This window comes from Columba livia, chromosome 10 (genome assembly GCF_036013475.1).
Source record: "Columba livia isolate bColLiv1 breed racing homer chromosome 10, bColLiv1.pat.W.v2, whole genome shotgun sequence".
Taxonomy (NCBI): domain Eukaryota; kingdom Metazoa; phylum Chordata; class Aves; order Columbiformes; family Columbidae; genus Columba; species Columba livia.
Window position 1 is genome coordinate 6244022 of NC_088611.1, and position 25826 is coordinate 6269847.

At 40.2% G+C, this 25826-nt stretch overlaps 2 protein-coding genes across 5 annotated transcripts in view; both read left to right on the forward strand.

Annotated features, from left to right (window-relative positions):
- The window catches only part of NISCH (nischarin), a 31090-nt gene extending 17841 nt beyond the window's left edge, over nucleotides 1-13249 (forward strand). Inside the window, exons 10-21 of one of the 3 annotated variants that reach the window (XR_010475054.1) lie at nucleotides 38-223; nucleotides 385-513; nucleotides 957-1070; nucleotides 1900-2016; nucleotides 4602-4723; nucleotides 5595-5650; nucleotides 6152-7459; nucleotides 8096-8270; nucleotides 9481-9634; nucleotides 10142-10270; nucleotides 11222-11383; nucleotides 11862-13249. Coding sequence is in view for 2 of the 3 variants with exons in the window: in XM_065075124.1 (XP_064931196.1) it covers nucleotides 38-223; nucleotides 385-513; nucleotides 957-1070; nucleotides 1900-2008; nucleotides 4602-4723; nucleotides 5595-5650; nucleotides 6152-7459; nucleotides 8096-8270; nucleotides 9481-9634; nucleotides 10142-10270; nucleotides 11222-11383; nucleotides 11862-12490 (3273 nt within the window). In the remaining variant the exon portion in view is untranslated. Of the gene's footprint in view, nucleotides 1-37; nucleotides 224-384; nucleotides 514-956; nucleotides 1071-1899; nucleotides 2017-4601; nucleotides 4724-5105; nucleotides 5540-5594; nucleotides 5651-6151; nucleotides 7460-8095; nucleotides 8271-9480; nucleotides 9635-10141; nucleotides 10271-11221; nucleotides 11384-11861 lie in introns of those variants that run through there. The other 2 variants (XM_065075124.1, XM_065075125.1) reach the window with 2 other exon arrangements.
- A 6506-nt stretch (nucleotides 13250-19755) lies between these two features.
- STAB1 (stabilin 1) overlaps nucleotides 19756-25826 on the forward strand; it is a 58687-nt gene continuing 52616 nt past the window's right edge. The window contains exons 1-2 of one of the 2 annotated variants that reach the window (XM_065075109.1): nucleotides 19756-19914; nucleotides 20987-21122. In XM_065075109.1, coding sequence (XP_064931181.1) covers nucleotides 21042-21122 — 81 coding nt within the window. In that variant the 5' untranslated portion in view covers nucleotides 19756-19914; nucleotides 20987-21041. Of the gene's footprint in view, nucleotides 19915-20969; nucleotides 21123-25826 lie in introns of both variants that reach the window. The other variant, XM_065075108.1, reaches the window with a different exon arrangement.

The window sequence follows — 25826 nt, forward strand, 5'->3', positions numbered from 1 at the left end:
AATTGGTGTGTGACATGGATTTTCTGTGCTTTTTTAGCATCTTTACAACCTTGTTCACCTGGACTTATCCTACAACAAACTTACATCTCTAGAAGGTGTTCACACAAAACTGGGAAACATCAAGACTCTGAATTTAGCAGGAAATCAGCTAGAAAGGCTGTGTGGTCTTAACAAACTGTACTCGTTAGTCAACTTGGACCTGAGCAACAACAAAATAGAGCAGGTAACTGTTGATTTTTCAGTGCGAAACAGCAAATTAAAAGTGGCTGTAGCGATTTTTTTTCTGGTTATTATATGTATGTAGCTTATGCAAGAAATGCTCAGTCTGTATGCTCATTTAAATTTAGCCAATTTCTATTAATCCTTTTTTTCAAAAACTTTCAGATTGATGAAGTAAAAAATATAGGAAACCTCCCATGCTTGGAAAAGGTGGTCTTATCCAGCAATCCGTTGAGCATCATCCCTGATTACCGGACCAAAGTACTCGCTCAGTTTGGGGACAGGGCCGCAGAGGTAAGACACGGCGCACTTATGCCTTGGAAGCTGGCACTTGTAAACTTTTTTTCAATGCATGATGAGGAAAGTAGTGTGAATGTTCTAAAAACCTGATGAGTTTTTAGTGTGGGTTGGACAAGGTGTTTAGACAGTGAAAGCGTATTAACATTATTCAACTATGCTCCTGGATCTAAATGAAAGTTTACCCTGCCTTCACTGGGTAATAGTGTGATAATATTGAAACAGAGTTTTGCTAAAGGGGTTTAAAACTTAACAAGCACTTCTGAGTTTGCATTAATATCATGCTAGAGCAAGGTCTAATGTGATAATTGTTTTTGTGTAATGGCTACAAAGATGCACATAGTTTGCATTAAGCTAATTTTTGATTATTACATTAATAAAAATAAACTGCAGAACTACCTTATGTAGATTTGTAGATGTTTTAACATTTCTTTTTCCAGGTCTGTTTGGATAACATTGTTACCACAGAAAAGGAACTAGACACTGTGGAAGTGCTAAAAGCTATTCAGAAAGCAAAGGAGGTGAAGTACAAACTGAGCAACTCTGATAAAAAGGTGAATTTAGTACTTTGAGAGGAGTAGAACGTGCTGCGTACAAAAGAAGTTTACAAGAGGACTTCTACAAATTAGATCTAAGCAGAATTAAATAAACTTTCATTAACATTGAAGTTTTTCTGCTTTCCTTGTGCTTTAATGTGGTATGAACTTTTAATGTTGCTTCTTTTTCCTATTTAGCTTCCAGTGTCATTTCAGTAATTATCTGACCTTGTTTTTTGTTCTGGCCTGGGAGAGAGGAAGTGGGAGAAAAAGATAAAATTACTTAATGGTATACACGATGAATATGCAGTTGACCTTAACAGCTGTATTTTACACCTCATACAAGTATTGTAGAGGTGTGATTTTACTGCTTGTGCTGCAGAGTATTGAAGTGACTTTCCCAAACTTTCTTCTTGTGGGTATTTAGCAGTGGGAAAGAATCAGAAATCTGACTCTTTCTTGCCTTCTCCTGTGTGTCTGTGTGCTGTGTAGTTGGTTAGTCTTGTTTTGGTAATAAACTTATTATCAGAACCTACTCTGTCCCTAAAGTGTAGAAATCCTGTTTTCATTCTCTGTGGTTTTTGAAACTTGCTGCTGGTTTTGTCAATACAGTGATTAGTCAGTGATCAGAATGACTCCTAAATGAATTATTAGAGAAATTCCACTTAATGTGAAAATAGAAACTTCGGAGGCTGTGACACCCCTCCCCTGCCTCAAAAAAAAAAAAGAAAGCTGACACAAACTTTTACTGAAATGGAGAAAGTTTGTGTAGACTTATTTTAGTTCAGGCTTTAACGTCCTGTGTGTTTAGGTTTTTTCTTTAATCACTGCATACTTTCTTTATTAGATCAGTGAGGACTCCAGGCTCACTGCTGCCAGCTCCAAATCAAACTGTTCTTCTCTTACTGTTCGTCCTTCCTCTCCCTCTCTGCCTCGTCCTGTCAGCTCCAGCCAAGGTAATCATGTATGTATCGTGCTGCTGGGCTGAGCCTCTTGGTTCTGCTTTTCTAAGCTGCATTGATATACATGAATATTATGTGCATGGATACAGGGCTTATCAAGACAAAGCAGAAAGACGTGGTAGTGTTTTGCCTTAGGAAGTGGAAGTTGTATGTGGATCAGCAGAACTGACCTGTTGTTCACTGTAGTGTTAACTAACTGCAGTGGAAGTTTGAGTACAGGATTTCTTTTACTGCATCGTCCTGCAGAAATCACAAGCAGAGGACTGTATTATATTTTCCTAGTTTAGATACGTGGCATGTATAGACATGTTTTAAAATTGCATCTCTGCCTGTTCTTTGTGCAAAACGTGAGCCCAAGCAGTATATGTTCCATTATTGCCTTTTTGCAAGAGCTGCATTTCTGTCAAACCTGGGAGAAGATAAAGACATAAGTAAAGGACAGTTGTGGGATTAATGTTGTGGCCGAGCCTGTGATATCAGTACATCTGTTGTGTTCTACAGCACCTGTGAACCTTACCTGAAAATTATTTTTATTGTATTTTTCAAATAAGCATGCCTGTTTCATTAGGCACTTAAAGGAATTGGCCTGTCTTTCATCTTTGGCAGGAGCCCTTAAGACTGACTTATGTGAATATTCATTTGTGACCGAGAAGTTATAAAGATACTTTTTTTTTTTCTTTTGCTCAATTGACAACTTAAAGTAGGATATGAATAGTACCAGAAGACTTAATAACCATTTAAAAGAGCAGGGATTGTATTCTCAATAATTTGCGGTGGAACAGCCTAGTCTTCCCAGTTAACTGGTGGATGGGGGAGAGAAACATGTCTGGGAAGCTTGGTCTATGAAGAAAGTCCATTGCTGTGATTTCTGCAAAACCAGTATAGGTTTCTTAGTTCAGTCTATAAAATGGAAATTGTTCTGACAGAATTTGATTTAAGGACAGGCGACTTAGATATGGATTTAGTTGCTATTTATGTACATCATTTGCAATTGTAAATCTTCTAGATCACTCTTTATCTACAGATAAAATGCCTTTTTTTTTAAGTCAATTCTTGCCTTATAGTATTAAACACTTGGGTTACAGGACTGACACAGTTTGTCTGTATAACACCATGCAGTTTCATACAGCTGTAAAAACGCATGCTAGCAATCACTGTGACTGATTAAAGGTTATTTGTCAATAATCTTTTTCTATTACAGCAATTAAGAGTAAATGAGAAGACAAGAAAAAAATCTAGATGTTTCTGAAGTACTTGGGAGTTTTATAGAAAGGCTGGTGTACGATTCAAGGTTTATCTGCTGTTTATCCTGTTCCATAAGGTTCCTTTAATAGAATCTTGGGGAAAGCTTTAATAGTGGGAAAATGAGGACTAGGGCAGGAAATTTCTCATATAGCTATCAGGGATTCTTTACAAAATACTGATTTTGAGAAATCCTTTAAAAAAATGGAAATATGCTAGGCAATTAGATTTATTGTTAGACCTTAAATCATGAATAATAGAATTAATTTCCTGCTATGCTATTTCTGTGAATTGCTTTCTCTGCAGTTTTTCTAGACACCATCTGTTTCCGTAACATATTATTCAAATTAAATGTCACTGTCAAATGGCTTATGGAAAAAGATTAAATATTTATATAGGAAACAGAAAATCAAAAATAATGCCACCATGTTCTGTTTTTCTTGTCAATTTGAGTTTCCTTCTTGCTAACACAGTATTTTGTTAAAGTAATAAATACCTCTTGTGTTTCCTCTGGCTATGAGATGGTTTGATGCAATCTAGTAAACTTTACCATCAATCCAGGAGAATTCAGGCAGGAGTTTTTATGCTCAAGCCAGAAGCATATCCATACTGCAATTTTGTTGTTTATTTTATACATTTATATACTTGAACTGGCTGGCTCAGTGGTAATACCAAAAATTTGCTCTGTTGTATCAGTGCAATACTGTGAATATCAAATCAAACAAGCAAAAAGCCAAATGTCCCTGAGAATGTTGGCTTATGTGCACTCATGGTAAGTTTTTACTGGTTGAGTCAGCTTCAAACCTTCAAAAAGGTTCCAAGTAAGGTGAGATAATTGTCTTGAGTGGCATCTGAGGGACTCGACCTTCTGAGTCTGGTTGAAGGTTTTACACAGATATTGTACTTGCTCACTTGAAGCCTGCAGAAGTTTGAGAGAATGCTACGAAGTTTAAAAAGAGTGCTCTGCTGTGTTTTTTGCCAGCTTGGCAATGTTTTGGTAAAAATAAGCATTAGTATTAACAAAACTGACTAGTTCTGTTGAAACAAAATGTGAAGAATTTTCACATCAGATGTTGAGATTTAAATTGATTGTTAGCTTGAAAAATTAGCTTTAGCAGTCTTTAATGCAACTTTTAGTGCAGTTAAAGACACTTCTCTAATTAGACTGAAATTGTACCTGCTCTTGTTTTGTCCTGATGACTATGTGAAGATATCCTTTATCTTTAATGATTTATGATCAGATCTTGATTTATAGAATTTTACTTGCACTTATTTGGCAGATACTATTAGACATAAATTTTGGTGTTACTTTACTGATCGTAAAAGCTGTTTATATTTGTTCTAGAAATAATTTGTGAAGAAACAGTCCTAGCCAGCAATTTTTTGCAGTCCAGTGGTTCGACTCCTACAGACCATACATTTCCCCAGAGATGCTTTGAAATACTGGACTCCACATGTAAAAATCAGGTAACTGCCATCCTTGTGTTTATTTTTTGGTATTTTTAGAAGTGTTTTTGCAAGCTTATTTCTGATATTAGCCTTCTGTTATCATAGTAATCCATTGCAAAGGTTTTTTGATTCTCAGTGCTATTACAATGCAAAAGGAGGTAGCCCCAAAGTGAAGGGGTTAGTCCACCACGTAAATGAAATGCATAGTCCAAGTCTACCAGAGTTGCAGAGAATTGTTGTCACTGTCATGACTTTAAAACATTTACACAGTATTTGTATCATGTCATTTAATATCCACATAGATACTGAGTGTAAGACTTCTATCTTAGCTTATTACGATACTAGTTTTTGGAAGGCAATTCTCTTGCTATTAGAGTTGAAGATCATTCTCCTTTTCCAGAGGCCTTAACTTGTCTCCTTCAAACTCCTGCTGTTAACTTCTGGACTGTGATTTCGTTTGTTGTTTTGGAAACACTCTTCATATGCATGGCTTCAAGGAGTGAGACAGCAAGACTTGGAGGAATCTCTTCCTTTGCTACCAGCGTAGTTGGTGTTTGTCAAGTTCCTTTAGCTTTTTGCCTCACTTCAGTAAACATTTGTAGTGTGCTGGAAAGTCTGTGGGTCACAGGTTGGATCTGTTCCTAAGTCAGCAGCAGAGTTGATTGTTTTCCTGCCTTAACTGAATGCCCAACCTGAAGTAAACTGGTAGTGTTTGAGGATCCTCAAAGGACAGCCGCTCAGCTGCCTGTGAGTACAACAGGCAGGACTCTGCAGTGCATTGGCCAACTTTAAAAAGCGGAGGCCAACATTAACTTTGTTTTTCATGTATGCTGAAGTCTGACAGCAGCTGGAAGTAGCTGAGAGCCTCCTAATGTTTTCTTCTCCTTAGGCACCTGCCTCTCTATTGGATTTATGTGAAGAGTATGGCAGCGGTCATCATACGTGGTAAGCCAGTTATACAAGTTCTTATTGAAATCCTTGCTAGCTTTTGGATAATAACAGTGGATGCTGAATTTTTAAACCTGGCCTTTAAGGCAAATCAGTCTTGTTCATTGTATGCTGCCTCTGTGGGGTTTTTTTAACTGGAATTAGTTTCACGGTATAGTGTTTTTAACCTTTGAACCCTTGAATGCAGTTGGTCGTTTGAAAACCAGCAATAGCTGTATTGAAAAGTGCTTTGACTCATAAGGATATACTTACTAGGGTTGGGAAATGAAAGATAAGTTAAACTTTTTAGGTTTTACATTCTATAGAATTACATGCCACAAGCCTTTAGAATCAGTGGCTGTGTGCAGTATGAAGATGTTTTACAAAATTACACTGACTTAACTGTAGTAACAAGAGTAACCCCCAAAGTTCTGAAAAGCAGCACCGTGAATTGTAGGTAGCTATGACTGTTTTTAAACTCAAGCTTGTACTCACTGTGTTTTTTTACCTCTTTTGAAGTTCGGATCATTCAGAGGAAGAACACTGTGCAGTGCCTGACCCCTGTAACACAGTCATCTTGCCTTTTAATTGTATGTCATACACTGCCACAAACCAAGATTTTGTCCAGCACCTTTCTGCCTTGATAGTGCAGACTGTGCAGAGATCCCCCCCCTCCTTCGCAGAGAACAAGGAAAGCCCTCTGGGTGACTCCAGAACCACAGACAAAGAAGATGGGTATTTTGAAATGGGACTTCATGAAGGAGATCAGACCTGTGAGTTCAGCACTACTCGGTCATCTGACAGCATCCCAGTGGAGAGTGTTGACATAGTCAAAATTCTCTGGAGTTTTTCTATTCACATTCATAAGGGACTCAGGCAGTTCGCTTCCTGTTTGGTTTTGACTGATGATATGCTAGCTGTGTTTGAGATTCCTCATCAGGAATTGAGAGGAAAATGTCAGCACATCCCCTCTGCCTTGAAATTAATGCTGTGTTTTCCATATACTGATCTAACAGAATTTGGCTTTCTCCTGCCAGAAATCTGTTTAACACTGAAGGTGAAAACCAGTGACAACTGCTTGTTTATTGTTTCGGACTTCCAGAATCTTCAAGACTTTTATTCCTGTTTACACACATGTTACTCTCAACACCACATGTCAGTGTTACCAAGCTCCACGTTGTACTGTGGAAAAGCAAACCTCCAGACATTTCTCGGTCAGCTTATGGAATTGAATTGCATTTCGGCAGAAGATGTCGAAATAAAAGGTTGTTTCCCAACATATCTTGTTTGTGGGAATAAAACCAATGTTCAGAAAATCTTTCATCGGCCAGAGTCAGCTGGCAATAGCAAAGAACGATCAAAAAATGTTTTGTGCTCTGCACTTTATTCTTCAGTGTATAAATCTTCTGACCAGGGTCCCTGTGTGGTCCATCCATGTTGGATATTTCTAACACCCCAGCATTTGTACATAGTAAAGGTGGATTTCAGTTTACTGCCAGGTAAATGGGTGGGCACAGAAGAGTTGGGAAGTGTTTTTAAGCTGAATAGGATTCCGTTAGCATCTCTTGTGCTGCATCCAACTCACGGATCCACCCAGCAGAAGGGTTCATTTTCGGATGGGCATGTGCTGGAGTTGCTTGTTGGATACAGATTTGTTACAGCAGTGTTCATTCTACCTCATGAGAAATTCCACTTCCTAAGAATCTACAGTCTTTTAAGGACACTCCTGCAGGATGTGAAGACTATTATTATTTTCAAAGCTTCAAGCAAACCAGATGCTGTAAGAAACCACGTTGTGGAGGCAAACAGACATGGTCAGTCAGCAAGGTAACAATTCCCATAAATCTTCCCCAGTCTGTTGCACTGCGCTGAAGTTAATGTGGCCTAGCCAGTGCATTTGCAGTTGTCATTGTAATTGGTTTTGGCCTGTAGTGTTGATGAAGTACTTTTTCATTCTGGTAGTCTGTAGTATGTGTGAATGGTTAGCCTGGACTGTACCTGTCTACCTTTTTCCGGTTAGTTTTATCATTGTAATGTAAAATGTACAGGGTCTTTCAAAAAGATGGACCCAAATTGAAATCACTGTGTCTACAACCACAAACTGCCCATGAATGAAATTCTTACCACTTGAAAAGACGGGGCATAGAGTTTCAAATGATAACTGCTGGATGCTAGATTACTGCTAGATAATTTTTTGTGTAATTGTAACATGTTGCTGTTGTGAAATATATAGCTTTGAAGTTGGGTCCATCTTTTTGAAACACCCTGTCTTTTCTAATGGAAGGAGACTTTCTATTTCATGTGCTTGCAGGCTGAGGTCAAGGCAGATTGACAGCTGTGCTCATGAGAAGTAATTTAAACTATTAAGAAGAGAAGTTGCCTGTTCCTAATTTTTTAATTCTTGTAGGGGAAGAGCTGCATATTTCTTAAATGTTGATGATGCTTTTTCTGGATCTCTTCTAGCTTTTGCAAACCTCACCTGACGCTGTCATCTTTATATCCATCTGAATTTCTTATGCAGAAGATAACAGAAGATAACCAGATTCCTGTTCACCTTCATGTTTCTGCATCTCTGCAGTATGTGGCTGGGCTGAAGGGAAATGCTCTGGTTGAGTTTTTCCATGGCAACATTGCAGAGGTATTGTGCCTAACCCAGGGGTATGAAAAGATGCCTTGTGACCTTTCAGTACTAGACAGTATTTTAAAAAGAACTTTCCTGATCAAACTGAAAAACAAGACTTATGCTCTGCAAAACCTGGAAGCATTTTGGTCAAAAACCTGATTCCTGGCTACAGCAACTGGGATTCTGCCAGGCATAATTTGTCTTCAGAATCCTTGATGCAGAACAGGAATATATGTTAGTGTATGTCTTGAAGATGGTTACTCCAATAATGTTTCTCTCATTTTCTTTAAAGTGGCAAAAGGAAAGGAAATTACTGGAGTGAAATAATTTTGTGATGGTATCTAGCTAAATCTGTGTCCCAACTCTTTTGTGTAATATGGGTGCATGAATACAGCACATGTGCATGTCTGTCAGTACTCCAGAAACAAGCAAATAAACCTAATTTCTGAAAGACAGATTCATAGTGTGTAGGGAATGACAACTTTAAAAGTACCAATCTTACGTAAAATTCGTAATGTGGCTTTTTGAGGGATTAGTCATTGTGGTCCAAGTACAAATGTCAATGAAAAAGCTTATTGAGAAACAGAAGCTTTTTTTTATTATTCCCTTACCTCACTTCCAAAGCTTTTGGGTAGACACAAGTAAGAAGTTGTGCTTTTTTTACACCAGGAGAAGCTGATAAAGCAGGTGACTCATCTGAGGATCCACAGTAAGCTCAGCAAGTGAGAAGCTGGGAAGATGCCGGGCAGAACAGCAGCTGTAGTGACAAGCTGTGCTTCTGTCCTCTCTCAAGGATCTTTGTAGCCAACTCTTCAGTAGCATCTGAAGGCTCAATAGATTTGCTGAGGCTTGGAGGCACTTTTCAGCTCTTGATTAAAATTTTGTCTGCGGTGTCTGTCCTAGAAAGTCTTTTCTTGTGCACTAGATGTTTTTCTAAAAAGCTTTTCTAGTCTTTGTCAGAAAATAAGGAATAATTAGACCACAGCAGAAAAAGAGTTTTCTTACATAAACAAATGGCATTTTTAGTAGACCGCTCCTGTGTTTGCCTCAAAGCTGCTGCAGTTACAATAGCAGTTTGGAGGTGAATGTCTGTTCTTTGACTATAGCATGTTCAGATTTTCAAATTGTGGGGTTTTTTTGTAGTCTAAAGTTGCCTCTAAGATGGTGAAGCTATCTGAAATATCAAAGTGTGCAAGTGATTTATGAAATCCAATTTACATCCTAGGTGGAAAATGAAGAGTTGAGACATCTCATGTGGTCTTCAGTTCTGTTTTACAAGACTCCCAACGTGGAAGTGATGGCTTGTGTGCTTCTCTCAACAAAAGCCATTTACTTTCTGTTGGATGATTCTTTCATCCATGCTGATGAGCATCAGTCGGGTAAGATAGCTATTTCCATCTTTTAATAATGTTATCAACTTAATCTCTGTCTGTGTGTTTGTCTTCAGTTTAAATACCAGTTTTGGTCAATACTCTTGGACCCTCCCTTCTCAAATAGACCTTTCCCTGTTCTCTTGTGCCCATGCTTTTGTCAGATGTCATTTCATGGTCCCTAGCAATATCCAGACAGCTAAAGACCCTTTAACCAAAATAGCAGATGAAAGGTGAAGCAGCTCATGGTGTATGTTCAATTCATCCAAGTCACTTGTTAATGCATCTGCTGATTTAAATCTGAGATATCAGCAGTGTTTCCTGAAAAAGCTGCCATAAGGAGGAGATTTGGTTGTATTTGCTTGAGAAATCATTAGCCACTATTCCTACCTTCTTCCTAATTTCTTCCTTCAGATGTGATATAGGTCTAAGATTTGAATATAAAAATTATGCTTATGGAAAGAAGAAGAATAATTCTTTTTACTGTTGACTTTATCATATGTCCTTTTTCATCAGATTTTTGGAACAAAGAAAACTCAGATTGTGAAAATAGCTCTTTCCACCTCTCTTGCTGCTTTGTGCTAAAACTTAATGACCTGCAGTCAGTAAATGTTGGCCTGTTTGACCAATACTTCCGAATTACTGGTGAGTACGTCTTGTGCTTTAAGTTTTTCCAGTTCTATTTTGTCTGTTTAGTCTTAGATTAATTCTGCTCTTTATTTTATTGGTGACATGGAAGAGTATATTATTTTGTTGCTTCTTAAAAGAAATTGAGTTAGTGTAACACTAGTGATGCTGTACCAATAGGCTGATAATAGTCTTGCAACATCTTGTAATTGAGGTAACTGGGAAGCTTAATATCAGTGAATTAATTTGTCCCACCAGTGTTTTTGAAAATTGTCCTATCTTAAAGACACATTAAAAGGAAAATCTAAAGACTTGTTGTTCTGAGGTTTTGGCTTGCAGTAAAGAGTAAGATCATGGTACTGCGCATGTTGCAAAATGCATAGTTGATGGTTGACTTCTGGATGGAAAATAGAGCTGTAAAATTTACAAAAGGTAATGGTGTCAACTTAAAACTTAATGGAAATAACATGAGTAAAGTTTGGGATTGGTGTTTCACCTCAGAGTCCCACTGCATGTGAGCTAGACATTCCTGTGTTCTACAGCGTTCTCTTGTTGTGTTGAGGCCTCACTGGTGGGCAGGGAAGGAAATCTGCCTTCTGGAAATGATATGAAGTGACCTGACGTATAACAAATTCACAAAGAAAACTGAAGGCACTTTTTTCTATAAGATAAATAGTAACAATAAGATGATAAGGATGAATTTGTACAGCAAGAGTTGAACAGTTAGGTTGTAAGTCTACGTTGTATTTTAAATTGAGAAATTACATTCTTCATTTTTTGAGGCATTTGTAAGGATTGTAATATTATTTTCCAAGGATTTGAAAGCTTTCTGAATAATGATGCATGTTTTCAGGAGAAATAATCCTTGCAAGAAGTTTTTATTTGGAGTCAGTTGCATGTTGGGGTGAAGAAATTATGATGATGCCACATACAGATGTGTAAATTGTTTATGTTCTGTCTTCTCTTCAGGACATTCTGCAGATCATATAGTCACTTGCCTGACAAGAGACAGTTACAACACTCACACCTTCATACAGCAGCTCATGGCAGTTCTGTCACTGCTTGCGCGCACACCTTCACCTGAGCCAGTAGATAAAGACTTCTACTCCGAATTTGGGAGTAAAAACACGGGTAAGTGGTCTTTTCTACATCATGAGTTAGTTAGGCATCATCTAAAGCATACTGATAAAAACTCTTCTGAGGGAAATTTATGCATCAAGTGTTTCCTAGTTAATACCTTAACCAAACTGCCAGACTTTACCTCACGTAAAGCCTTATCTGAACTGGGGAGGAGGTCAGCTTGTAGGGAGGTGAATAACCTCTGATTTGAGGATCCAGCTGTATTTCCTTCTGCCTCTTCTGCCATCACCCTGAACCAGTTATGTGGTTAGAAATTTGCAGAAAAGTATATTGGTACTACAAGAGAGACTCCAGTAGAGATCTGCAACCCAAAGAAAATTATTCTAGTATTGTAAATAAGTGAAACTATGTATAAATAGATATAAAACTTGAATTCTTGCAGCTGTCAAAGTTTGTTGCTTATCCTAATGTGTTAAGAAAGTATTGCATAGTACTAACTGGAAGTATAATGAATGTATGTTTATTGCAGGAAAAATGGAGAATTATGAACTGATTCACTCTAGCAGAGTAAAATTTATTTATCCAAATGAAGAGGAAATTGGGGACCTTGCCTTTCTGGTGGCAGAGAAAATGGATGGTTTGACTAATCTTCCGTCCCTCAACATCCTTCTGTATGTGTTGGCTTTTCAAGTAAATCATGTTGAAGGGTCTGCTCAAAACACTAGTTTGCTTCAGCCTAAAACACTTATATTAACCAGCTCTGATTTGTTCCTCTTTGATGAAGATTATATCAGTTACCCACTACCTGAATTTGCTAAGGAACCGCCAAAGAGAGATAAGTATCAGCTTGCAGATGGAAGACGAATCCGGGATTTAGATAGAGTACTTATGGGTTATCAGACATATCCACAGGCACTTACATTTGTGTTTGATGATGTTCAGAATCAGGATCTGATGCAGAATTTAACACTGGATCACTTTGGAGACGATGATAGTGCCCCAAAGGGAAATGCTAAACAAGAAGGCAGCAGGAGCAGAGAGATCCAGTGGTACATCTTCATCCCAAGCGCAGAAAGCAGGGAGAAATTAATTTCGCTGCTTGCAAGACAGTGGGAGATCCTGTGTGGTAGGGAACTGCCTTTGGAACTCACTGGGTAATTATTGCACAGCTAAGTGATTTCAGTGTCTACTATAAGGTAAAGCACAGTGTTTAGATAGCGCAAGTTCTGTTTTATTAAAATAAGGAGCTGACCTGGACTCCCTTACTCCCTAGTGCAGTGAACATTTAATAGTACATAGAAATATTCTGAAGTGTTAACTGGGGACTGAACTTCTTGTAAAGTCTATTTTTTATGCAATAGTATATAGTTAAAAAAATCATGAGACATCCTGGGAAACTGTATGGAAAAAATTAAGGAGTCAACACAAGATACGCTGTCTAGGGCTGTTAAGGTTTCTGCTATTTTTCTGTATATATCAGTCTTGCTGTTCTATACAAACTCTAATGTGTAAATAAGGGTAAATGCTTGTGTATGTTCAAGTGCAATGTTCTTTGTACAAGAAGTATTTTGGGTATGCTGCTAATGCTTATTATTTAATGATCTTACAGTTCTACATATGTTTTTCTTTGAGGCCAAATGTAATTATTTGCTGCCAATCATGAACTTAGCAGGAAAATTTGAGCAACAAGCAGGTGACAAATTTCATATGAAATTAGTTTCATGGGCATTCTTTTTCCTTATCCTAGGATAAAAAAGAATTGCCTGTTAAAGATCCACTCAGTATTATTCTGAAATGGGAAACACCCAACATGGGTATGAGCATTTTGTCAGCAAATAATGAATTTGTATCTCTGAACATGAAGTCTTTCTTTTGCCTATTTTGTCAATACAAATAAAGTGTAATTTGACAGTTTTATTTTGGCCTTGTCTTTGTTCAAGTTTATCTTGTGTTTGCAGGATACCATATGGCAGTGCAGCAGCACATATTATGTTCCTAGAGTGTGTTGTAAAGTATGAAATATGCAGCAAGATGAAAGAAGAAAATAGTTTGTTCTACACAGGCAAGCTCGTACTGGTCCAGAAATAGAGCTGAGTCATGGAAACTGAGGATCTGCAGCTTCTAAACACAATTTGAGGATTTATTTCGAGTACTTTTGCTTCTCTATGAGATGTTAGGGATTTGCTTTTCAAGCTATCATCTTTAACTTGAATATTACAATGCCCAAGAGGTTTTAGCCTCCCCCATGACAGTAAAATCCCTACTCACTGTTATGAAGACAAATACTGAGACTTTGAAAAAAGACTGTTCTGTGTCCACCGGGATTAAGAAAGGAAGGACAGTTTTGATACATATGTACCAGCTGATGCTCCTTAAAAAAAACCACACAAAAATTCAGGTTGGAAGAGACCTCTGGAGGTCCAACAGTCAAGCTCAAAGCAAGGCAGGCTTCAGACAGATTGCTCAGAGCCTGGGCCAAACAAGTTTTGAGTTTTCTCTGAGAATGGCGAGTCCACGGTGACACTGGAAATTTGGTGGTTCTGTGGAGGGTTATTTCATGCCGATGGGGAGCTTGGCTCTGCTCTTTAGGATTCAGAGTCCAGGAATGTGGCAGTCAGTGCAAGGATGACAAAGACACAGGCAGCCAAAGTCAAAGTTGTACTGCAGGATGCAGTGGAGTTCCCTGAACAACCAAAGAGGTGAGGAGCTTTACCTGCGTGCTGCTCTGGTTACAGTTTAGCAGAGGAAACTGTGAGCCCCTCTCAAGCTTAGACCGAACTGAACAGTTAAGGTAGGTACTGTAGTCTCTAGGGGAAAACTAAATTTTCCTGTACTTCAGAGCTCTTCTATTACCTGAAGTCTCAAGGATACTTATGTTTTCATTTAAGCTTAATTTTGTTATTAGGTAGAAAAAAACGCGTAACTTCTAAAACAAAAATCCTAGGGATAAAATAATTAAAAGTTCAAGTCTTCATTAGTTCTCTCCAAAGTAAGTCTGTTAATCACTAATTTGTAATTCTCATAGGTTAACACTTAAGAGGAGCCTGTGGCAACTTGAATAGTCTGATCTGCCAGCATTTGAGACCTTAGCAAATGAACAAGTCATTTACAAATACAGTTATTGGTTTAAGTGAATGCAGAGGGAATCTGTAATGAGTCCTTTGGAAATGCCTAGGGTTTGAGCCAACATGAAATATCATGGCCTTTTATACTGGGCATTATACTTGTCATTGTTTCTGGATAAGTCAACCCTGCTTCTGTTTTATTTGTAAGGCCTGTCCTGGGGGTTGCTTTGTGCTTGAGATAGACCTGAGTTCTGTTTTTAAGCATGGTTTGTAAAACCCAACTGCTCAAATGTATTTCAGTACACTAGCGCATACAATGGAACTGTATATTATAACAAGTGAGGAAAACCCTCTGCTTGTTACATAGTTGAACTGTCAAAGTCTCTTTTCAGAGACTCTCTTTTCTCCTGTAAGATCTTTATAAACACTGATCACATCTTAAGATTTAACAAAATGTTCAATAACTTTTAAGATACATACTGCAGTATTTCTTGATTCTTCAGTTTAGTATCTCTTCTATGGTGCCATGAGAATTGTTTACTTCAGGGCATTTTTCAACAGAAAAATGTTTTGTACTTCACTTTGCACAGTCTATGCCTTACCTGGCAAAGTTTTTCCCTCACACTTTAGCTCTTTTTCATTTTTACCTGGAAAAAAAAGAAACAAACAACAAACCCAACCAAAGCAAAACCAAGAATTCTCCCTTTTCTGCCACCAGATATCTCATCCCCTGCCCATATTAAAACCTGCTGGTGTTACAGTACTTTGTGGGTACCAATTTCTGTTCATTTAAGTGCAATGTTAAGCTGAAAAATTTTTTGTCATTCCTCAACACCAGCCTGTTGTCTTTGTCTAATTCTAATATAATCTTTTATTTCTAAATATAGGCATTTATTTAAATGAGTGTTCATTGAAAATGCACAATCCTTAATCTTGAAGGTTATGATTGTTTCATTTCGTAGAGATTTCTCAGCTTTCCACAATGTTTCTGCAGAAATTCTGCGAAATGAAGTAGTTTTGTCAGCAGTTGTGGTCAAATAAAAGTCATGATTTCTACCCCTCATTTTGCAAGAGTGCTATGAAGCCCTTTATACTCAAATCTTTCACAGCTTCCAACCCTTGTTCAGCATTAAGACAGTATCTAAGTAGCTAAAATTATGTCCAGATGCGTGTCTGGGCAGGTGGGGAGACCTCGCTCAGGAAAGTATCTCCTAAACCATCCGAGACTTGCCCGGTCTGGCCGTGCAGCTGATGTAGGTGTGTGCCAGGAGGACCCAGGCCGTCACCTGCAGTGTCATCTGCTGAGGATCTACCCAAATGTTTTAAAACTTTCCTTTAAAACTTTACAATTGAAAAATTGTAAATGAATTTCATTAGGAAGGAAGGTAAATGAGGTGCTGACCTGAGCTAGACTGTGTTTTGCTTTGCAAGAGAAGCGGGAGCGTGGCTGCATCCTGTCTGTCCTGTGTCCACAGCGCTGTCATCTGCCTGGCTGTGTGTGCACTGAACAGTGACGGGTTTACATCAGCCCCTCTGACTTGTCTTCCTGTTCTTGTCAGCTTAGATAAGGAGTCAAGCAACACAAAATACCCCTGCTTCCTGTGTGAATCTCTCTGGTCAAAAAGTTTTACCTCTGTGGTATTAATCTTCAAACATACCAAATCTTAGGCGGAGAAGCAGCAACATGAGGAACAGCGTGAAGTTGTGGCTTAGCAGACAGACTGCAGACTGCTGTTTCCTGCTGTTTACCCGATGATGAAAGGCATTTAGTAACTTAGTAAGCTAAAAGCTGATGTGGAAAAAGGGAGGATATGAAACTCATAAGAATAAGAGGGTGCTAAAGAAAGGCTGTGGCCAACACTGCAAAAAAAAAAAAAAGTGAATAGGTACATAAAGAGTAATAGCTGGTGTTGATAAGCTGTTCATTAGGCCCTCATGCTTTGAAACTTAAGGCCTCTGAGAGGGGATGATGAGAACTCCCAGCATCTCTGAAGTTGTTGAAAATGCTGGGATCCCAACTCTTGTCTCTGTCCTGCTATTCGTGGGCAAGTGCTTCAGTGCACTCCTTGGCAAACTGCGATAGCTTAAGTCAAACACATTATAGGCTCTTTCTGTCCCTTATGGATAACAATGGATGAACGGTAAGCAGCACCACTGTGGGAAAACAGTTGTGCTGATGTGAGCAGGTGCTGAGTTTCGATAGCTCTGCCTGTTTGTTCAAACAGTTTTACTCAGACATCCAATTCATACTGAATATCTGCGAGGAATTTAGTGCCTGACAGTACAATTGCGGGGCACTGCTTAATAGATGGAAAAGGTACAAAAGAAAGACCAAGAGATGGGAATATGTAGCTGGCTTTTGCTGCAAGAGCATATGTAAAGGAACTGGGAGTCATTAGCAATAAATAGGCCAGGATGTACAGCATTTATGTACAGACATCTGTATTTCTGCCCTTTCGAAGTTTTGAACTAACAGGATGTGAGCAGCTGTGATAATTTCTTCCTGAATTGCACCACAACCTTGTGCTCAGTCATCTCTCTCTACCTGTCTGCTTAGCATCGGATCACTGGATGTGTGAGAGAGTGAGATAACAGTCTCCTACTTGTTGTGTGACCTTTCAGGTTTTTTGCATTTAAATTCCTGTTCCTTCTAGGTTGCTAAGAAAAAAGGAAAGATAGAATTGTCTCCCAGCCTCTGCACCAGCAGCCTCAGGGGTGTGTTCAGTACGTATGGTAGAGCTGGCTCTCTTCCTACACACCAGCACTTCTGACTTGACCTGTGTAATCCCTTGCTGGTACCTCTGTAGAGCCACAGCCGTCCAACACACAACTCAGAGCAAAGAGACTTCATGTTCTTTCCCAGAAGAGTGGAATGAGAGTCTGTTTCTTACTGTGGATGTAATCAAATGCTCCACTCCCACAGAGGCTGTGTGGCATGGCGTACTGGGTGGTAAATAATTTGTCTTGGCTCCGTAATTTCTGTAAAGATTGCTTAAACAAAATATTTCAATAGCAGGAAATTGCCCAAGCTAGCCAGGGCTGCGCACACTTCACAGAGGAGGGCTGGTGACCCAGCATTTTAAAATGCAGCATGACACAGGCAGGGAGGCTGGAAGGGTTCGTAGATGTGTCCTTTTCCTTTACCCAGGCGACTATTTTTTTTTCTATGGAACAGCTTGAGTAGTTTTCACCAGCAGTTTCTCAACTCAATGTTTGTGTTCACAAATAAAAGTACCAAGTCTTAGATAAGTTACTTTAGAGGAACCAAACTTTCATCAATGCATGAAACAAAAAGACTGAGTGAGGAAAAAATCCTGAGTACCAATGCTGCTTGCTGACAATCTGCTGATGATTTGGGAGACTCAGACTACAGAGTAAAATACTCTTAGTTTGTAGTAGTTGCCTGTATCGGGGCCAGAATTTGAAGATGATGCTTCTGAGACCCATATCTGTGACTTCAACTGCTAAACCAGCCACCTTTGCTGTGTGGGCAGGAGACACTTGACTGATAATTCAACCTCCATGCTTTCCAAAACAAATAAAGCCCACGTGCTAAAGCTCACAGATAAACACACTGACAGTTGAAAACTCCTACTGTATGTTTTAAAATTGGATTTGCACAATCCTGTTTCAGTCAAACATTGACTAGGATGCGAAAGAAACCCTTCTACCCTGCCTGCACAGGACCATTTGCATGCTATGTTACCAGACCCTTAGAAGTCTTGCCTATAAATTTTCCCTTTGATGAAGGTGGGGTTTTTTCCCAGTTTTTCTGTCTCATGTATTCCTTTAATTGCTGGTGACATAGCAAGTCCCATGGATTCATTCCTAATGCACCACTGGGTATTTAATCTGTAAATTCTTGACATTTTAGGAGCAATCAGATATTGAATGCTCTGACAGATCTCAGGATCTTGCTTTGTGGGACTTTGGGGGATTTAAATGTTTTGTGCAGATGCGTATGTATATGGTCTGGTCTCATATAGAAATGAGTGAGGGAACTGTTTTTTTTAATTTATCGACAATTGTAAAGGCTGTTGGACAAAACAGTGGAATAAAAAAATTGATCCAATGCATTTTGCCTCTGAGGGATAAGCGTTTTATTGATGTCACCCATGAGAAAATCCATCCATCTGCCTAGGAGGAATCTATCTATCAGAAGAGAATGGGAACAGTGTAAGTGGAACAGTAGTTTGTGTTCGTTTCAGCCAGTTTTGCTCCCTGTTTCCGTGTCATTGTAGCCACCTTTGGTTATCCTGCCACTGTGACCACGTTGGCTTCTTTCTGCTGTGCACTGAGCATTATTAATGGCTCTTGGCCACCCATTAATTTGAAGGCAGTTGGTACTTCACCTTCTTACTAATGCCCAGAATCACGCAGATCTGAAGTTGATGCAGGTTTTGGTGTTCCAGATCCAGCAGCAGTGACCAGCAAAGTAAGTTCCCATTCCCTCATAGCAGTTCATACGCAGTGACTGAAACACGCTGCCTGCGCTGCTTGATCAGGAAGGCAGCATCTGATGACAGATGACCTTTTCATTTTTCAGTTTATGCTCTGCTACTGTACAGGGGCAGTACTCAGTGTTTGCAATTTTAGCCTGTATATTGCTGTTGCATTGCTTGTCTTTAAATGAGTTATGGTCAGATAAGAAAACTGGCTGTGAATCTTTTGATGTTACTGTGAATCTGATTTATTTCATTCAGACAGGAATTTTACTGAGCCTTTCTTTCCCTTTCTTTCCTAGTTTCCTTTCAGTAGTTCAGATGCAGTGATGATAAGCAGCACTGGAAAGCCTCAGAATCAGTCTTCATGCGTCCTTTTTCCCCTGTCCGTTTTCAGTGTTTAACCATTTGGAAAATGGTCTGAAGGTTCATTAAAAGATCCCCCTGCCTCTTCAGCGCCTCAGGGTAAGCTATTTCAATCTTAAAAGCTTATCAGCTGTCTGCGGATGCCCAGTACTGGCAACTTAATCCGTATGTCATATAACCAGGGCTCAGAAGACCATCAACAAGTGCTCAGCATCCTTCTGGGCTGCCTGTTCTAGCTGTGTACGCCTAACAGGTAGCATGGAGCAGAGGAGCAGGTTCATTTTTCTGCTTACATGGGCAATCTAGCACCATGACTGTAGGTAAACAAAGCATTGTACAGCTTCCATACTAATGTCCCCCTCTACAAGAATGTCCACACTATCCCTTTGCGACTGCTATCCCACCAGTACTGGTCCAAGCTATGTTGCTTCTGCCTGCTTTCACAGATCTGCAGGGTACCAAATGGTTTCCAGAGCTGTGCGAGCCCTCTGACCTTGCCAGAGTGGCTTTACCAGGGCTGCAGTTGTCCTGGAGCAGGACAAGCGGATTGAGTCGTCAGATTGAGCTGTGGGCTGGTGCCTCTCACATGGGTCGCTGTGGATGGTGTGTGCCTTATCTGCTTCCTGTTCGTGGATATATAATAGTGCTTTGCTATTCTTCATGCTGTCTGGGCGATGGAGGAAGAGCTAAAGGACAATTAACAGCACTAGTAAGTATAGCAGTTCTAATATACTTTATATGTTAGTATGTGCAGTTGGCAGGAGGGGAGACAAAAGAATATTAATGCTCTCAAATATTTATATAAGCACAAGAGCAGTTTCCTGTGCTGGTTTCATTTAGACACCTTCATGTAGTATTAATGGCTCAAAAATGAGAAGATACCTCATTGCCTAGTAGGATTTGTTACCAACAGCAGCAGTCTTTAGGCTGCTCAGTAGAGCATAAAGAAACGAATTCCATATAAAATCTGACAATAATCAATTCTTGGTTGTTTGTAATGTTCAAAATGAGAAATTTGATTGCAGGCCATACCTCAGGCTAGCATGTATTTTTTTAATCCCGTTTTGGGAGTTTCCTATTCTGAGTGCAATGGAAGTGCTCCTTGCATTCATCAAGCTGTCAGCAGAGTGTTTGGAAAATGATGTATTTTGCCACTGCTGCCATAGCACCTGCAAAATGTGATGTTTTGCTTGCTGAGAAACTCAAATACTTTAAATAAATATCAAAGCCTACCCAAAGTGCTTGATTGATTGGAGGGCTGTGCTTACATTATTGCTCTGAAGCACAGCACATCACTCGCATTGCTTTGTTCATGCATACTTTGGGATAGGTAATGGTCAGGTCTACCTTTTGTTTGAGGTGGTGTGGACATGTTAACATTAGTGGTAAAAGGAAATTAATTTACCCTTCATGAATTCATGGTACTTAAGTTTGCCGATAGGATTTGCCTTCAGTTAAGCATACAGTTAACTGCTTTTCATTCCAATTAGTTGAAAACTAAGGATTTCCTTCCTTCTGTTTTGAACTGATATGTAAGAGGAAATCCGTAGATGTTCCTGTTTTGAGTAAACCTTTTACTCAGGAGTTCTGCTTGTGCATTTTAAAAAAGAAAAGAAAGAAAAAACTGGTCATATTGATTCAGACATAACGCTGGAAGTAGCAAATCCACTTCTGAAGGCTTTGCAGCCAAAGAGCACAGTGCGAAAATGCTCTCTCCCTGTTTACTTTTAACCTCTGGTTTGTCTTGGATCTGATTCTTAGTAGGCGGTCTTATTTTACAGAAATTGCAGCCTCTATTGCTACCCCTTTTGTGGAAAGGGTCCTGCCTGTAAAAGCATGAAAATGCACCCTCCTGGATTGCTGTTTTTCTTCTTAGCAGCGTGCTTCGCTCCCACAGCTGACTGCCAGAGTCAGAGGGTAAGTCTGTGAGTCTTTGTTTAAACGTTCATTGAAAAGTTCTTCCTATTTAGATGGTTGCACGTTATGAAATTGTCCTCCCCAAAATTCCTTTTTCCATTTACGTTTAGTTAGTTAGGTGCAGAATAACATCCATAATTAAACTTCAGGACTGCAAGGTATCTTCTCTGCTTGTGTGTGGGTATGTGTGTAGTCTAAACTGAGGAACTAAAAATAAAGTTGAAAGGAGCTGCTTGAGTTTTAGATCAGATTAATTTTGTATTTATATTCAGCACTGAATAGGAAAGTAGTAGTCTGAAAGGAATATACTTAGCATCTTCTGTTATTTTCAGTACATGTGATGGGAGCTTAGCATCTGGCAGGACAGGTCCATAGGTTCCCAGGATAATTTTATAGAAAAAACATGTAAAATCTCATCAAATTGTTTCGCAACAGCATAAATATCCTTGTTTCAAGTACATTTCCCAGCAGCTCCCCAGTGAGGAGTGTGGAGTATTTTCCATTTTGTTTCAATTTTTTTTTCCATTCTATTTATTTTCTTTTGATTCCTTTATCTCTGTTTTTGTGTTTAGCAGCAGCATCTAGAAGAATGTTCAATGCCCTTGTAGATCTCTAGGCTCCATGGTGAGGCATCCCACTTTCTGTAGGTTAGAATTCACACTAATTCATACTATTTTCTCTTCTGCCATCACCCTTCTTGTGTCCTGCTATTGCAGGAATAACCTGGCCTACAAAGTCAGAAGCTGTGTGGGGGCACTTGAAATCTTATTCTCTGGGGTACTACAGAAGGGTTGTTTTGTCTTGAATGACAAAAGGGGGCCTTGTGGACAGACCCGTGGTAAGGAAGGTGCATGTGAGTCTGAAAGACTTAATTTAGGAAAAGGCAGAGCACTGAAAAGATGCTTCAGGGTCAGGACTTCGGGTGGAAGCTTTGTATGGAGCCTTTCATAAAAGGGCCATAAATGACTAATAAGCATACAAATAAGGTATGAACCCTCAAGCTTGTGGGTTAATTAAGGTGACGTGCACAGACATGGTTTGAAGAAGTGTCAGTACTGCTGGTTTTTGTTTGGTTGGTTCCAAGCAGATGGGTTCCAGTATAGAAGCGCATTCAGAGTCATGGGCTCACAGCTTCAGCTGGTGTAAGTGGAAATTTTTGTCTCTTGACTTTGAGGCACTTTGTTGATTTCTGCAGTCACTGAGGTGGCTGGCTTGGTGTGAAACAGTTGAAATGTCAGGTAATGAGTACCCCCACTCACATAGAAGAGAAATGTCTTGAATCACTTCTGGAGCAGTTTATTTAATCCAGGAAAAATAACCTCTTTTTAGAGTTTTTCCTCAGTTTTCCTCTTTTTTGGAGAAAGATAAGAAATGTTTGAAAGGATACAATGGGAGGTAAGGAAAAGCAAGGGTCTAAGGAGGTCTTGTCCAATATAGTAGAGGATGGCTATTGGATTTGATTGCAATAGAAGTGCTGTGATTCCACAAGAGGCCTCCATTGTCTTGCAGGAGCCTTGCAGGGGCCATTAGGGGAGAAAAGAGAGATTTTGTGCTAGCTTTATTTCAGTGATATTACCTCAGGCTCAAACATGACAGCGGATCTGTTTGCCTGACTTGTTTTCTGTGTGAGAGCCCTGAAAGTTTTTCTGCTGGGAGGAAGCCAGTCCCGGGCTGTGCTGGAGGTGGAGTGGAGGCGGGTGGAAGATGAGAGGATGCTCTCTGCATCCCTCTCTGCCTCCTGTGCGCTGCAGCTGGGATGGTGGGAAACACCCAGAGCAACAGCAGATCTTGTGTTACGTGTACTCTGAACTTAATTGTTCATTCTTGTGCCAAAAAGTGCCTTCCTTGGACAAACGCGAGGGGTTTTTGTGTCCAGGAGCCTCTGGTCTGTTCAGCCAAAGTGTTGCTGAGAACTTCTTGGGGAGGTGCATGACTATAATGACTCAGGCATGTGTCTAAGCTCTGTTTTGTAAAGGGCAAATGCACTGGAAACTTGGTGATTCATTAGATAATGACTGTTTCCAGAACTGGCTCCCAGGATTGTTGGAGCCGAACACTGACGTCCAAATGTGTTTTTCTTTCTTCCTTGAGGTTTTGTCATGCAATAGGATTTGTGTTATGGTTTGAGAGGAGAAGATAAAGGGCAAAAATGAGGGGAATTAAACTAGTCCTTAAAAAAACTCTCCAGCTTATTTTCTTGAGGTGGAATAAGAGAAACATGAGCACTTGAGAAGTAAGGGGGCATCTGTGTGAGAGCGAGAGAAGGGAAGGAAGCACGGCAGTATCCAGCAGCTCAGATGTGTCTCAGCTGAGCAGAGAGGGCAGCAGCTGCTCGTGCATGTGCGTGTGAGTGCAGGGAGAGCAGAGTCCAGCCCTGGTAGGCTGAGCTCAGGGTGGGCACAGGCTCTTCACCTCTTTCAGCCACAGCTAGATGTCTTCTGTGTTAAAAGCCTCCTTGAACTCTGGAGCTGTTTGAGAGCACCAGTCTTCCTTTCCTGTTGCTTTGTACCCAAAGTGTGGTACGGTCCAGGCTCACAATATCACCTGGTCAGCATGGTGACTGTTTTCACCCCCTTTCCCTGATGTTGCCACCATGCACCTCGTTGACTCTGGGCCTGCCAGGTGGCATCGCTGCATCACAGGGGCACACATTCCCTCTCGCTGCTTCCTCTCCAGCATCTTCAAATTTACAACAGCAGCCACAGAGGAGCCCTAGGGAGCACCACATCATTGTTTTCCATGAGGCCGTGCCCCAAGAGCCACCTCTGACTCAAACTCCTGTCTGTCTTTTATCCTCTCCAAACTTGGAGTATCCAGACCGTTGCATTTCTCTCTTGATTCCTTCTTCTGCTTTCCTAAGAAGCAAAGCACTCCAGAAAACTACTACTTCATCAGTTCTGTCACTCAAGTAAGAAGGGAAATATTTTTTTTATTTTTTTTTCCACATAGCTGTTTTCTTCCTCTTTCCTCCTGCCGTTCCTGCTGACACAAGCGTATTTCCTTATAAAAAGGGGAAGATCTTACTGGAAAGCTACCTAAAGCTCACGAAGTGTTACAGGAAGGCAGGGTAGGGGGAGGTTCCACAATAACTGTCTTGTCTTAGAGGCTTGCAAATAAGTAAAGATGCCAACAGGGAGGAGCGATAGCCATTCTCCTCTCCCAGTGTCCATCTCCATTTAGAAGAAGAGCCACATTGATGAAGGAAAGAGAAGGAAAATGGAATAATATGCGAACAATGTTGTCTTCCTCCAGCACCATGATAGAGAACACATTTAATGGCCCAGCTGTGTCTGACAGCCAACTCCTGATGCCTGGAAGTAAAGATGAAATAGAAGCTTTAATTTAGTGTTTCATGCTCTACTGTCTGTGCGGTCTTTTTCATACAGATAGGGTGGCTCAGACACCTGATAATGTCTTGTGGGGTAATTCTGACACTATCAACATCATAACTTCATGGGAAGGCATCCACCTGTGTGTTTCTTCTTTGGAAGTCTTCCCATTCCTCTTTCTGAGGCATTGTCTCAGTGAAGCTGGGACTTGATGGGACTAGAAAGGCATGAAAAGTACCGTTCTGTTAGAACTGTGCTCCTGGCTTCAACTGGCTCCTTTCAAAAGCTCACCTTTAATTTGGAGTCCTAAGTTGTTCTTGAGTCAGCTGGTTGGATGAACTTCTTCCCCACCCCATCAATGGCACTGCTGATCTTGGACACTGAGTACTCTGGAGGTAGCACCTCATTTATCCATCCATATTGGCTGTCTATTCTGTTTTGCTCCGTGAAAAAGGGGAAATCTCCTCAGACTGCACTGTGTGCCAGTGGGGTGGAAACATGAGGAACAGCAAAACTGACCTCTGTCCTGCTGGCTAGAATTAGTAAAGCTTGTGCTCACAGGACATGTATACGTGGATTTGGTGGCTCTCAGATTGGTTTTGAACTGTTTATGATGCAAGGGAGTCCTTGGCATAAGAGATTCCTTGGAGATTCTGCCACCAAAAGAAGTGGAGGTCACTGTTAATAGTAAGGAAAGCCCCAGATGCACAACTAGAAATTAACATCCATGTGAAGGGCAACCACAGACATGGAAATCGCTTTCTTCATTGGGCAGCATTCTTGCATGAATGGCTGCAGAAGATGGATCTGTGAAGACAAGAAAAAGCTCAATAACTCCAGGCAGAAGGAACGTGGGTGTGAGTCAGGAAACTGTTCCAGGGTGACGTCCCTGTGGACCTGGGACTTGCGGGTTATCTCTCAGGAGGTTTTCCTGACAGGGTCTGCTGGCTACCATCTGGGAGGGCCTTCCTGAGCTGTTGATAACTGATGGGAAACCGTGGGCTTCCTCCCTTGCCTTGAGGCAAATGTATGCATTTGGGCTTAGGTTCAGAGGAAGAAAAGCTCAAATTTCTGGTGGGAATCCAAAACAAGGAGTTCTGGGCATGGGAGAGCTTCTGCATTAGCAACATTGTTCAGGAATGGCTTAAAAAATCACAGATCAAGGCCTCCTCCCAAAATTTGATCTAATATTTTTATTTCTAGAAAATACAGTGCCTGTAGAGGCACAGTTGAGGTGAGCTGTGTGTTGTTTTTGAAGCCAGTGACCTTTTGGCGCAAACACAGTCCATGTCTCCCAGCTCTTCGCTGCCATCGGCAGTGGCAAACATTGTCTTTTTTTTATAAATGAGCAATGAGGTTTCTCTGCAGTTGCTTG